A 13,516-nucleotide genomic window follows, 5' to 3' on the forward strand; every position below is an offset into this window, starting at 1 on the left:
TTAGCCCTCTTAGGCTTTTGGAGCATGGGCTCCAGAAGTGTGATCTCCACATTTCCCTGTGAGAGATGTAGGTCAGCGAGACAGTTCCCCTCCCCCCACCCCTGCTCATCCCCCCCCCCCCCCCACCAGGCCTCCTGGCACCCTGCCCCCCACCAGAGCCCCTTGCTCTGCTATAGTCTCCTCGCTGCTCAGTGCCTCATCTAGTCTGGCCACTCATTCTCTCCCTTCTTCGGCTTGCGTCCCCCTAGGTGGGTGCTGGTTTTACTCAGCTGGTCACCTCTGTGTGCGCAGGATCTGGGTGCACTCCTGAGCCTGTACATGCGTGTCTTCAGCGTGTGCCTGATGTGTGTGCTGCGGCGTGTGTCTGCTCTGTGAGGGGTGTGTGTGTGGTGGGAGGGGGTGGGAGGAGGGGCAGCGTGTCTGTTCTATTTTTACTGGCCAGTTGCTGTCGCTCATAGTTTTCATAGCCTCCCCTCTGCTCTGCCCCTCACAGTCTGCGGTCCACAGCGAGACACGGGCCAGCCCAGCTCACAGAGACCGAACGAGGTAAGTGTCTGCAGCCCTGAACTTTGGATCGAGGTCGAGCCCAGAGAGAAAAACTGGGGCTTGAGTTTCAGGAGACACCCAGGGCCTGGGGATGGAGGGAGACATGTCTTGCTTGTGCAACTGGGTTGGCTGGTGGAACGGCCCCCAAATGCTCTCGCAGGGTTTCATCCTGTGCAATGACATCTCTCCTGTAAAACTGTGATTGGAGGTAAAATCCCCCCTGCCCATTTTAAGGCTAGAGCCAAGAGCAGAATTTCCCACAAGGTTGCTCAAGGGGCCCCAGGGCAGAGCCTAGCGGATTCTGTTTCACACCAGGCTGTCCAGCGGGCCCCAGGAGGGAGAGGGCACCGAGGGGAAGGGGGTGGCATTGGGAATCAGGGAACGGGGGTGGCAAAGCTGCATTTGGAGGTTTAGGAGGAGCCTGGTGAGCAATACAAGTAGGCAATGCCTGCAGCAGAAAAGAAAGAAGGTACTCCGGTGTGTGGAGCTCTGGGCGAGCCTGGAACACGGGACCCCAGCCTCTGCTGACTGAGGAAACCATCTTGTCTCTTTGTTCTTTGTCTTTGAGGGACGTGCTCAGTTCCCTTTGCCCACCTGTCTGTAGAGTAGGGCAAGAAGAGGTGAGGGCAGACTGCCAACACTGCTTGGCGAGGGTCCCACCCCTGTCCACTGCTCCTGGCTCTGAGGAGTGGAAGTAGTTGGGGTAGGGGGGTTCTAGAAGGGAAGGCCAATGGTGACAGCATTTGGGGTTGGGGCGTGAGAGTCTGAACGCATAACAGAGGGCTCCTTCTATTTGGATCCGTGGCTGGGGGTGGGGTGAGGGCTAAAGGCACCACCAGCCACCAGGTTTGGGAGACTGTCCCACAGCCGTCCTGAGATTAGGCTTTCCTGTTAAGAGCTCAAGATGGGGGTGTGGGAGTAACGATGCTTGCTAATAGTCAAAGAGGACTGGGGTGCCCTTGAACTGGGGTCCAAGGTCAGGGAATGGGGAGCAGAGGGAAGCACATGAGCCTAACCAGAAACTTGTGTCCCCGATGATCAGGCGTGCAAAGGGATCGGTCCCGTCCCTAAAGACACACACACAATCACTTATACACTTACACTTACGCAGACGCTCACACACTCAGCCTCATAGTCTAGTTGATATTCCTGTCCCATCCCACGGGGCCTCAGGGAAAGGGAAGCCCAGCTCCGAGTCAACCCCTGGCCATCTTTTGCTCCCTCCCTCCCTCCAGCGGTGGATTTTCTAATTATCTCCTTGCTTGCTACTTGTGGGGGTGAAGGAATGCTGGCTCTCCAGCCTCACATTTGCTGCTGCTATCTGCATCCTGACTCTGCTTATCAGGTTTCTGCTTGTCTCCCGTAGGACCTGTCAAGGGGTCCCGTCTGGTGGGTATCAGAGCACAGGCTGGGGACCCCTTGGCCTGGCATTCGTCAATGGGGCAAGCTGGGCAGCAGGGGGGGAGAGGGGGCAGACCCTGGAGCTTGGCAGGGGGCCCGGACTGGCCTGGGCAAGTAAGGCCCCATGCTGGTGACAGTGGGGCTGTCTGAGGGAGGTGTGAACATGGCCAGATGCCCACCAAGGGTGAGCCACATCCCTACTCAGCTGAGACCTGGTGCCCTCTACAGACTGGCATTATGGGAGGCAATGATGATGGATGGACAGACCTGGAGGTGTTTCTTTACCAGCTAGTGTTTCTTTTTGGACTTCCTCGGGAGTCTTCAGAGGAGAGGAGCCCTCAGAATAAACAGCTGGTGATAAAATCTAATTTCAGCCAAATATCTCTGGAATTTATGGATTGGCTCCTACCTCTCCCTCTGTGCCCCAGGGTGACAGCTGAGACTCTGGGGTCACACTCCCTTTCCCCCTCCTCCACCCTAGGCCTCACCCTCCCCAGGCAGCAGGGGCAGAGGTGGGGGGCCCAGAGGGCTTTCTGACAGGGTGGGGAGTTTCAGGACAGGTGGCCAAGTCCCACTCGTGGGGTGGGGGAGGAGGCTTCGTGGGCACAAAGGGAAAGGAGAGAATTAAGGCAGAGCCAGAAGGTGGCTCTGGAATGAAGTTACTGGTAGCTACTTTCCAAGTGTCCTTTAGATTTTGCCCTGCCCCCTACCAAACCAGGTTCTTGGACCAGATTCGAACTCCCGATCCTGTGCTCCATGGCCCCCGATGCACACACGCCGGTTTCCTCCTCACTTCACAACCCAGCTCGGGATTCCTGTCCTGCCTTGCACACCTGCTCCCACCCAAGTTGCCCTTCTTTCCCCGATGTTTTGCACAATCCCCACGCTCTACTGGAATGCTCTTTGTCCAGGCCCAGGCAAGATGGTGAGTCAGGTCTGGCTTTGGAGTATCCCCCTCGTGTAGCCTTGAGGACCCCATTCTTGGCCTGGGTCCCCCAACTGTTGGGACTGAAGGGAGCCCCAGGATAACCCAGTCAAGGAGCTTCAAACTGTGCTGCACAGTCAGAGGTCCTCAAGAAGGCCTTGGGGCTCCTATGTAACCCGCTTCAACCTGGGCCGTTTACTCTTATTGATTACATTTGTGTTCCTTCCAAGTAAAATTTGGTTTGAACGAAGGCTTTAAAGGCTTTTTTAAGTGGACAATTTATCTAACCTTGATTTTTGCAGAGGGGAAAACTGGCCTGGAGAGGGTCAGGATAAAGAACAGAGTAGAACGCAGGATCTGCCCTGCCTCCTGGCTTGACCCCCTCCAGGGCCCCCTCGCCGCCCTACCCCAGGGGTGCAGTTTGCACTGCCCTCTATGGGAGTAGCATGCCCGGGCCCAATTACATTGCACAATGTCGACAGCGCCCTCTGGAGTTGTGCTCTATGGCGGCTACCTGTATTCCGTCTTCACTCGGTGCCACTCATCTTTCAGACGCTTCCCCTCTCTGAGAACTTCATGCCCACGCTCATCCACAGGACAGACTCTCAACTCAGCACGTTGTTTAGGGCCCCGTGACCTCACTCTTCAAACAGAGTTCCATGGATTCCATTCTGTTCCCCACAGGGGTTGGTAAACTTTTTCTGGAAAGGGCTTGATAATAAGTATGTTAGGCTCTGCAGGTCACAAAACTTTCTGTTGCATATTCTTTATTTTCCAACCCTTTAAGCAAAAAGAGTTTGGGGGCCAGATTTGGCCTGTGGGTTGTAATTTGCCGATCCCCGCCCTACGTGCCCGGCCAACAGAGCCACTTTGGGTTCTGATATTGCTTCTTTGCTCTTCTAAGACTTCTCTCTCTTGTGAGTGAATGAGTAAGTGGACGAGTGAATGAATGAACGAATGAATGAGTGAATGAATGAATGAAATAAAGAATAAATGGACAAGTATTTATCCTATTCTGACCTGTTGGAATCCATTATGTCTGATTTCTTCTTCCTGTTGTCGGACACTCCCAGGCTGGGCTGCTGACACAGCCCCAAGGCTCAGCTGGGTTGGGAGGCAGCAGTCGTAACTTTCCCACACTGATGATTGCTTTGTGCCCGTAGGTGCTGCCCCCCCACCGCCACCACCATGCCTGAAGTGTAAGTAGCCCCGCCCCCACTGAGACTCCGGGAAAGCAAGGCCCATTGCTACAGATTTCAGCCCCATAGTTGAGGCGCCATCTGTCCAACCCCTGAAGCAGTTCCCCAGGAGATCAGATTCTAAAGCAGAACCAGTCCTGAGTGCCTAGGTCCCCAGTGTTACTGTGCATCGTCCTAGCCTTTGAGCAGAACTCATGCTCCAGGTTGCTTAGGGGAGAGCTTTGAGGCCTGTTTCAGAGTTTGTCTCTGCACCGATCAGATGAATTGCATGTGCCAGGCCATGATTTGACGTTGGCCCAACAGATGAACAAAGCATTGGAAATTTGCCCACAAAGCCAGAGACAGAAGGTTTCACGTTGCTGGAACCCTGTGTTGAGGCTTCCCTGAACTTCCACCCCTCCTCCCTGGCTTACAATGACTAGTATCTCCCCGCGAGAACCTCCAGTAGCCCAGGGAGCCATTGGATTTTTATTCCGTTCTGCTGGTCCCCTTGCCTGATGCCTGATTTCCTTCCGGTGTGTGATTGTCACCACACCACCCCTGTCCAAGCTTGTCTACATGGCTCTGCTGTTGCATATGTAATATGAATGGTTCACGCTCTGTCTTCTGTTCTCTCCTGTCCTTCCTGTGGTGGATGCCTGAAGCGAGGTAAGTGAGATTTGGGGTATCTTTGTTTTGGTTAGGTCTTGAGACTGGTAAAGGTGGCATAAGCAGTGTGTGTGGCAGGGGGCGGGGGGCGGGGCGGGTGGCCAGTGGCTAAGAAAGTCCCCGGAGAATAGAAATCTTGGGTGAAGATTCCGGGCAGCGGCTTCTTTGGGCCCAGGATGGTGCCCCGGTGCACAGTCTCCCTGGAAGGTCGTCCTGGGGCTAGCTAGGGCCACGGCACAGCTGGGGGTGATTCTGCACCCATTCCTTGCTGTGCACCCTCGCCGAGCACGGAGCAAGTTCTTCCTCACTTGTTCTGCTCACTTGTCCAGCCCTGGGGGACCATCTTGTTTTTTGCAGAGCTGGTCCTATGCAAAGCCATATTTGAAGAGTAACAAGGCATCATCACTGGGCTATTCTACCCCTGCCCGGTGACCAAACATTGAGGGAGGAGCACAGAGATGTCCTTCCACTCCCCTCAGGTCTTAGGTAACTCTGAAACAATCCAGATTTATCAGGCTGCTGAGAACACAGCCTGTGTATTCAGCCCTGGGTTAGGAACTTCAGGGATAGGGCTGTGGACTCTGAACTGGCAAGGGTGGGAATTAGTAGCACCGATGGAGGGGGCATTTGGCACAGAGATTCTCAATGAGATTCTCTGTACACCATTTTTCAATAGCCATATGAATTTCTTTTTTTCTTTTTAATGTTTATTTATTTATTTTGAGAGAGAGAGAGAGCAAGAGCAGGGGAAGGGCAGAGAGAGAGGGAGAGAGAGAGAATCCCAAGCAGGCTCTGCGTTGTGAGGGCAGAGCCTGATACGGGGTTCCATCTCCTGAACAGCGAGAGCATGACTTGAGCTGTAATCAAGCATCAGACGCTTAACTGACTGAGCCACCCCGGCGCCCCACCATATGAATGTCTAAGTTTTGCTGAGGCTCGTATTAAAGTGAGTCACCACTGATTGATGATGCAACGAGGTGTCCCATAAGCTCACCAAACAGCGGGGGAACGATATTGCAACAAAACGTTTCCATGAGTACATTACAGTGTCTAAACCGTGAGTGGTAGTGATTATAGCCACGGGCCGTTTCTCCCACGAGCACACCAATCTGAGACGCAGTCCAAACCTCGCTTGAGAAGGTGAAGGGACAAACAGAACTGCTCTCGACAGTCGGATTAGAAGTCACACATTCCACGCACAAAATGCAAGGTCATTTTTCTCCCATTTTCTCCCGCAAATCCTGCTCACTTCTACTTTACACGCTAGCCTAACAAACCAGAGCTACGCTCTCCCGGCCCGCAGCGCAGTATAGTCTACGCTGCTCGCTGGTAACAATGAGAATCGACAACCTGTGGTCAAGAAGAGATACAAATGCTCAGGAGGCCTCAAGCCTCATCAGTTAGGAACTGCACAGGCCGCCTCACCTTCGCCTCCCCCGAGGGGAACGCTGCCGTAGAGCTAAGACTTGTGAGAACATGTCCAGTTGGCAGGAATATATCAAGCATTTTTTAAATAAGAAAATAAGGTTTTAAAAAAAAATTTGTTTTAACGTTTATTTATTTTTGAGAGAGAGAGAGACAGAGCATGAGCGGGGGAGGGGCAGAGAGAGAGGGAGACACAGAATCTGAAACAGGCTCCAGGCTCTGAGCTGTCAGCACAGAGCCTGACGTGGGGCTCGAATTCATGGACCGTGAGATCATGACTTGAGCCAAAGTCAGACGCTTGACCGACTGAGCCACCCGGGCGCCCCAAGAAAACGAGGTTTTTATACCTGAGGAAGATGAATACGGCTGATGTTGACATTAAAAAAGCTGTGATGGCTAAAAAGATATACTTCTTCACGTATGAAATTCACAGCTTTTTCCTCTGACATAACAGATCATCAAGGTGTTGGTACATTACTATGTAGAGCACTAACAGGTGCCTCTCTTTCATGACTTCCAAAGGATTTGCACGTCCACGATGTCATTCTGTCTGTAATAACTCTGTGGACTGAGGAAGGTGGGTGTCAGCATCCTTCTTTACAGACGAGGAAGGAGGTGCCCACAGAGGTCATGTGACCCACGTAGGCTCCCACCAGCGTTAGAACCAGGATTGAAAGCGGGGGCTTCAGCCTCTAAGTCAAGGTAGCTGACTACAGCATTCTCTGAATTTGAGGGGCTCAGTCACAGAGGTGAGGGACCTGTTAAGGGACCCTATGGCGAGGATTCTGGGTAATGATGGTGAACCTGGCTGGCACGCACGCATCCTGGCCTAGACCACATTTCCGGTTTTGCAGCCTCTACCTCACCACCTGTCTCTCCCCTTCTCACCCTCAGAGAAAGCCCAAGATCACCGCCTCCCGCAAACTGTTGCTGAAGGTGAGGCTTCGTGCTGGCTCTGGGGGACATCCAGTGGGAGACGGAGGAAGGCATGTGGTGCAGACTCTGTGGGGGTGTGGAGGGTCGTGGAGGGTGAAGAGGAAGGAGGCCAAAGTGAGGGTGATGAGGGGGCAGAGGGGACTCAGCCACTGCCTGAGACTGGTGGTCAGTGAGAGGGAACCTGAATCTATGGAGTCCTGGCACCTGCCCAGATTCCTGAGAGGAGGCAGTGACCAGCTTCAGGGTGGCAATCCCCTGGTGGCAGGCAGAGGGCCTTGCTTTATTTTGGCAAGAGTTTCTGTCTTTGGAGCTCTGTGGCCCAGAACAGACCAGGAGTGGGTAAGAGGGAGACTGAGGGAAAAACAAGTTCCGGGGTCCAAGAAATGCTGCGTGCGGTCTCTCAGTGCTTGCTCTCACATGGTCCTGCCTGCAGCCAGCCCACACACCTGCACACCCCGTGGGACTATCTTGTTCGTACTCTCCCAGGGCTGCCTGGGCTGCGCCCTGACCAGTATGAGAACACGTTGCTTGTAGAGTCAGAGGCAAGAGCAGAGCCTTCCCCTCTGGCCCTGATGCTGGGGGCGGGGGCGGGGTGGGGGGTGCGGAGGGAGAGGATGTGGGGAATCCGAGGGCCCCAGGCCCCGGGGTCAGGAGGCTCTGTCCCATCTAGAGCCTGATGCTGGCCAAGGCCAAGGAGTGCTGGGAGCAGGAGCACGAGGAGCGGGAGGCTGAGAAGGCACGCTACCTGGCTGAGCGCATCCCCACGCTGCAGACCCGTGGCCTGTCCCTCAGTGCGCTGCAGGTGAGTCTGTGCGGCTGACCCCAGGGCCCAGCTGGCAGGAGCCTGAGCTAACACTGGCTCCAAGCTCGGTTCATTTACAAGTGGCTCTTCCCTTACAAGGTCTCATGTCATCTCATAGACCCCTGGGAGGTGGTGCTGGTAGATCCCATGTCACAAGTGCAGGAAGGGAGACTCAGAGCGGGGAGGAGCAGCTTTTTGGGCGGGGCCAGGCCAGGGCTGGGGCCCCACATCAGACCAGTGCCAGGGCCTGGAAGGTGTGCAGTGGGGTGGGAGTGGGGGGGATCTTGGGAGGCCCCATTTCTCCCCTTCTCCTGCAAATAGGTTTTTAATGTTTGTAAAACACTGATACCTGTTTACATGCCAGTGGCTGCAGAGAAAAGAGACTGGAAGGAAATATACCAAAATGTCACCAATGGTCATCTTCTACTGGTGACATCACTCGTTATTTTTTTTAATTTTTTAAATGTTTATTTTTGGGGTGGGGAGAGAGAGAGAGAGAGTGAGAGAGCAGGGGAAGGGCAGAGAGAGAGACACACACAGAATCTGAAGCAGGCCCCAGGCTCTGACCTGTCAGTGCAGAGTCCAACACGGGGCTCGAACCCACAAACCACAAGATCATGACCTGAGCCGAAATCAGACATTTAATCGACTGAGCCACCCAGGCACCCCACTCGTTATTTTTATTATGTTCTTTTTGTTTAACACATAGCTTTCAAATTTTCTTAATTGTATTAACTGATTTTTATAAGAAAACTTTTTAAAGAAAACAGTTACATGCAGAAAGGAAAACAAAGGGCTTACACACTGAGCTATCAGAAGCCACGAACCTCAGAGAAAAGGGGATGGTCAGGTCCTTTCCAGAATGTAAATCTTGCAAAGGTGCTGGGCATGGAGGCAGAAAAGAAAGGCTGGGGTCCCCAAAGCTCCTGTCCCCTCTTTTCTGTTTGTGCTTGATTAACCTTTCTTCCTCCAGGACCTCTGCCGGGACCTGCACGCCAAGGTGGAGGTGGTGGATGAGGAGAGATATGACATTGAGGCCAAATGCCTCCACAACACCAGGGAGGTGAGCCTGTAGGAGGAGAGGGCAGGCTGGGTGCGTGGTGGGGCGATGTCCAATGTCCGGGGCAGGTGGGGGGGGGCAAGGATGCTGCAGCCGTGGACTAGGTAGGTCCCCCTTCTCCTGCAGGGTCTGGGAAGTGGCCACTTGGGAAGCTCTGGTCTCTTCACTCCAGCCCCTAGGACTGGAGATGGGCAGAGAGGATAATCACACAGATGAAAAGCACAAACTTCCTCCCAACCGGCCACACGGGCTCCTCAGCCTAAGAGGAGCTGCCCTCTTTGTTCACCCACACAAACAATCATATGCTTGTTAATAACATCTTCCCTTTGTGAATGGCTTTCATGTGCATTGCACCCTTTGATCCTCCCTACGCCCCCCGTGGATGAAGTAGGTGCTATTATCTGCACGTTACAAAGAGGGACGCTGAGGTTCAGAGAGGCTGAGAAATTTGGTCCAGGTCACACAGTGGTGATTGTGGGACCAGGTCTGGTCGCTGCCCCCCCGCCCCCACGCCCACCCACTGCAGTGCCCTGTGCTCCCTCGGTGTGGGGCGTGGGAGCATTAGCTCAGTCCAGACCCTGCTCCAGTGTGATGGGGCAGAACTCAGAAGGGCAGGACTCCTGATGCTGTAGTGAGCTGCTCCTGGGTGCTTGTTCAAACAGGGAGGAGAGGACGTAGTGGGATGGGACACCACTTTGTTTCTTCCTACTTCTCCCATCAGGAATGATGGTTTGTGGCATCACTAATCTTCCCAGAATTCCCTCTAGAGATAGCACCCTGGAGTGGAGTTCATCCGCCCCACTGGACCAAGGCTGTGCCCTCAATGAACTGCTTTGAAGGCTCACTGGGAGGGGCTACTTAGAAGCAGAAATGGGGCCACAGGAATAGGAGGCAGCAGCCCCCCCCCCCCCAAACAGGGCTTCCAAACCAGACTTGTGCTGAGTTTGGTGGGACTGCCCTATCTATTCACCCTACCCTGACAGAGAGGGCTAATGCGCTTTATCTGTCCATTTACTCTTTCATTCATTCGTCAACAAACACATTGTGGCTATTTGCAAAGTGATGAGTGGGTCTGAGTGTCCCAGAGGGTCTGGCCTGGAAGCTGGAGAATTTGGGGGGTGGTTTTGGCTGGAACTGTCGAAGTCTGAGGTCCTCAGGAAGGGTGCCCTGGGGGTGCACGCAGTCTCTCCAGTGAACCCTCGCTTCTTCTCACCTGCAGATTAAGGACCTGAAGCTGAAGGTACTGGACCTCCGTGGGAAATTCAAGCGTCCACCACTGCGTCGGGTCCGGGTCTCAGCTGATGCCATGCTCCGGGCCCTACTGGGCTCCAAGCACAAGGTGTCTATGGATCTGCGGGCCAACCTGAAGTCAGTGAAGAAGGAAGACACAGAGAAGGTGAGGAGCCCTCTTCTCAGAACCTTTCACTCCCTGTGCCATCAGCCTTTACCAGTCACTCCATCACATAGACTCAGGCAGGAGCTCCTGTTGGAGGCCAGGCAGCCTGTTAGAACATTCTAGAACCCTCTGGGAGACCAGTGATGAAGTCTTATTCTGTTTTGGAAGAAAGAAGACTTGCTCCCTTCCCTCAGGCTGCTCTCAATCTGAGGAGGAAACTGGGACATGAAGAAAGCCAGACCAAGCAATAAAGTAAAAACTCTACCCAGTGTGAAGAGACTGTGGAGTTAGGATGACAAGGGAGACAGTGACCTCTGTCGCTACTGGGGAAAAAGACAGCAGATCATTGTGGTCATAGGACCCATGAGCACAGAAATTAGAAAACTGAGTTCAATCACTCATTCAGGAACAAATCACTCAAAGCTGATTGAGCTCAATATATGTGCCCAGAATCGATGGGCTCTAGAAGGAACACGGATGAAAGACATGGTCTCTGGCCCTAGAAGCTTCATAAAGAGAAGAGATGGCCAGGCAATATGCTGATAAAATGGGACATGAGCCAATTTATGAGGAGGTAGGTTAGAAGGGGTGGCCTTGAGCTGCCTTGAGCACCAGACCAGGAAGTTGGTGTAGGTCTGGAGGCAATGTTGGGCTGTGAGTTCACTGGGGTGGGAACTAGCCCCAATCATCCAGAACTTCCAGCTGACACAGCCTCCTCCTTCCTGTGGAGCTTGATATGTGTCTGTCTCTGAATGTGTCCCTGGACCTCACCAGCTGGGTAGGGCTGTCAGCATTTCCTCTTCTTGAAGAGACTGACTTTCTTTCCTTCTTCTTTTTTTTAATGTTTCAATGTGTTTATTTATTTTGGGAGACAGAGAGAGCATGCATGCACATGTGTGAGCAGGGGAGGGGCAGAGAGAGAGGGAGAGAATCCCAAGCAGGCTCCACATGGGGGCTCCCACATGGGGCTCGATCCCATGAACCGTGACATGACCTGAGCCGAAATCAAGAATCAGGCGCTTAACCAACTGAGTCACCCAGGGGCCCCGAGGAGTCTGACTTTCTTTCCTTTTCTTTTCTTTTTTTTAAATGTTTATTTATTTTTGAGAGAGACAGACACAGAGAGCAATCAGGGCGGGGCCGGAGAGAGAGGGAGACACAGAATCCGAAACAGGCTCCAGCTGTCGGCACAGAGCCCGACGCGGGGCTCGAACTCACAGACTGCGAGAACATGACCTGAGCCGAAGTCGGACACTTAACCCACTGAGCCAGCCAGGCGCCCCTGGAGTCTGACTTTCTAGCACCTAGTTTCTTTTATGTCTGGAGGGCCTGGCTGCCCTCTGGCCTGCTAAGTCTCTGATGTGTGTGTGGCCTGCCCACAGGAGAGGCCCGTGGAGGTGGGCGACTGGAGGAAGAACGTGGAAGCCATGTCTGGGATGGAAGGCCGGAAGAAGATGTTTGATGCCGCCAAGTCTCCCACCTCACAGTAGAGGTACCTAGAGACCAGCTCCCTTCTTCTTGGGCCCACCAGAATCTAACAGATAACAGGGGCTCCAGAACGATGGCTGGTGGGTTGGGCCCAGCGTGGTGCATCGAGGAGAGTCAGCTCTGCTCCAATCAGCCCTGGCTCTAGCAACCTAAGGCCTTGGGCACATCATTTCTGCTTTGGGGCGTTGTTTGTTACCCTCATCTATAAAACTGGAGGCTGTAGCAGATCAGTGTTCTCCAAGCGTGGTCCTCAGACCAGTGGTATCAGTACCACCTGCTAATGATCTGGCCCCACCCCTGAGCCATTGAATCAGCAACTCTGGGGTGGGCCAGCCCTGTAGGTATTCTCCTGCAAGACCTTGAGAGCCACTGGGTGAGACGATCCCTGGGGGCCCCCAGCCCTGACTTGCTGAGCATCTAAGCTTTTTAAAATACCTCCTGGCAAAGTACCCCAAATCACAGTCTCTGGTTCCAGGGGGGATTCTATTCAGAGAAGACGAGCCCCCCCACCCCGCCCCCTTCTCTGAGGAAGTTGCTGGAGAAAGCAGCAAAGTTAGGCCTCATAAAATCCCCATGGGAGTGCCAAGGGGATGTGCAGTAGGGCAGAGGTCTGCTAAATAGCCCTGGCAGGGCAGGCTTTCCAGAGCTCTGAGCTCCCTGAGGAAGTGATGGGCAAGGGTTAGTAGATGCAGGAGAAGGGTGTGTCAGAAGGCTGATGTGCAAGTAAGAGCCCAGAAGCAGAAATTAACCAGTGGTGGAGGAGGAGCTACAGTGGGGAGGAGCAGTGATTGGGCTTCAGAAAGGAGAGGGGAGGGAGCTTGGGCCCTGGGCTGCCAAGCTGAGGCTTCATAGGCGCCCCTCTGGATGGTGGTCCAGCCCTGGGTGTGCTAGGGGTGAGAAGTTCCAGAACTGTATCTCCTGCGGGTAAATCTGTAAAATGGCTTCTGCCTCTTTGTCCCTACAGGCCGGCTTGCTGCACTGTGCTCTGAGCTTCTGCTTCTCCCTCCTACCTCCAGCCTGCCTCACCCGCCTCTCTGCATCCCACCCTGCATTTCGGAACATCCCATCCTGCTCCCACCTCTCCCCTCCAGCCTGAGTGCCCACCTCTGGAAGTGGGATTAAACAGACACCCAAGAGGACAAACACACCAGTGTCTGAAGAGTTCACCCTAGCAGGGTATAGACCCTGGCTAGCCGTGGTACAGCCAAGCTGAGGAGGAAGAGGTGTGAGAGCATCTTCCCTCTGGCCCCGTGCTGCATCCCACCACTGCTTCTATGACATGTAGGGTGCCCCCAGGCATCACAGCTTCTCCATTAAAAACCAGGGTTCTGGTCATTTCTGTAGCTCTGGCTGTGAGTGCTCAGAAGAAAAGGAAAGACAGGGAGTCTGAAGAGATGGCTGTTCTGGGCTCGAGGCATGAGCTCAGGGTCCGAATGGAGGTCTAAGGAGTTGGCGGCTGCCTGCTAAGGTCCCTCTGGGACCCCTTCTGCGCAGCCCCAGTGACATCAAACAGCACCCCGTCACCATCCAGGACACTCAGATTACCCAGGCCCTAGCCTCTGGAACAGCCCCAGCCCCACCTAATGACTCCAGCCAGCAGAATGGGCTTCTGCATTCAAAGCCCCTTGCCCTGCTTGATTTCACAGTTCCCTTTCTCTGAAAACCTGCATTATCTCTCCCTGGAAGCTGC

General features: G+C 53.9%; 1 protein-coding gene across 1 annotated transcript; it reads left to right on the forward strand.

Moving 5' to 3' along the window:
• Window positions 1-479: 479 nt before the first annotated feature.
• TNNI1 (troponin I1, slow skeletal type) lies at window positions 480-13,169 on the forward strand. Its single transcript, XM_053909077.1, has 8 exons — window positions 480-546; window positions 4,036-4,075; window positions 7,039-7,080; window positions 7,751-7,882; window positions 8,856-8,945; window positions 10,162-10,338; window positions 11,721-11,830; window positions 12,791-13,169. The coding sequence occupies exons 4-7, from the start codon at window positions 7,757-7,759 to the stop codon at window positions 11,826-11,828; spliced, it is 501 nt and encodes a 166-aa protein (XP_053765052.1). The 5' UTR covers window positions 480-546; window positions 4,036-4,075; window positions 7,039-7,080; window positions 7,751-7,756; the 3' UTR covers window positions 11,829-11,830; window positions 12,791-13,169.
• The last annotated feature ends 347 nt before the right edge of the window (window positions 13,170-13,516 follow it).

This window comes from Panthera pardus, unplaced genomic scaffold (assembly GCF_024362965.1).
Source record: "Panthera pardus isolate Hobbes unplaced genomic scaffold, ASM2436296v1 HiC_scaffold_21, whole genome shotgun sequence".
Classification (NCBI taxonomy): Eukaryota; Metazoa; Chordata; class Mammalia; order Carnivora; family Felidae; genus Panthera; species Panthera pardus.

Coding starts and splice junctions, on each gene's coding strand:
- TNNI1 (XM_053909077.1), top strand. CDS start 7,757: ATGCTGGCCAAGGCCAAGGAGTGCTGGGAGCAGGAGCACGAGGAGCGG. Junction 7,883..8,855: donor TGTCCCTCAGTGCGCTGCAG/GTGAGTCTGTGC, acceptor TTCTTCCTCCAG/GACCTCTGCCGGGACCTGCA. Junction 8,946..10,161: donor GCCTCCACAACACCAGGGAG/GTGAGCCTGTAG, acceptor TCTCACCTGCAG/ATTAAGGACCTGAAGCTGAA.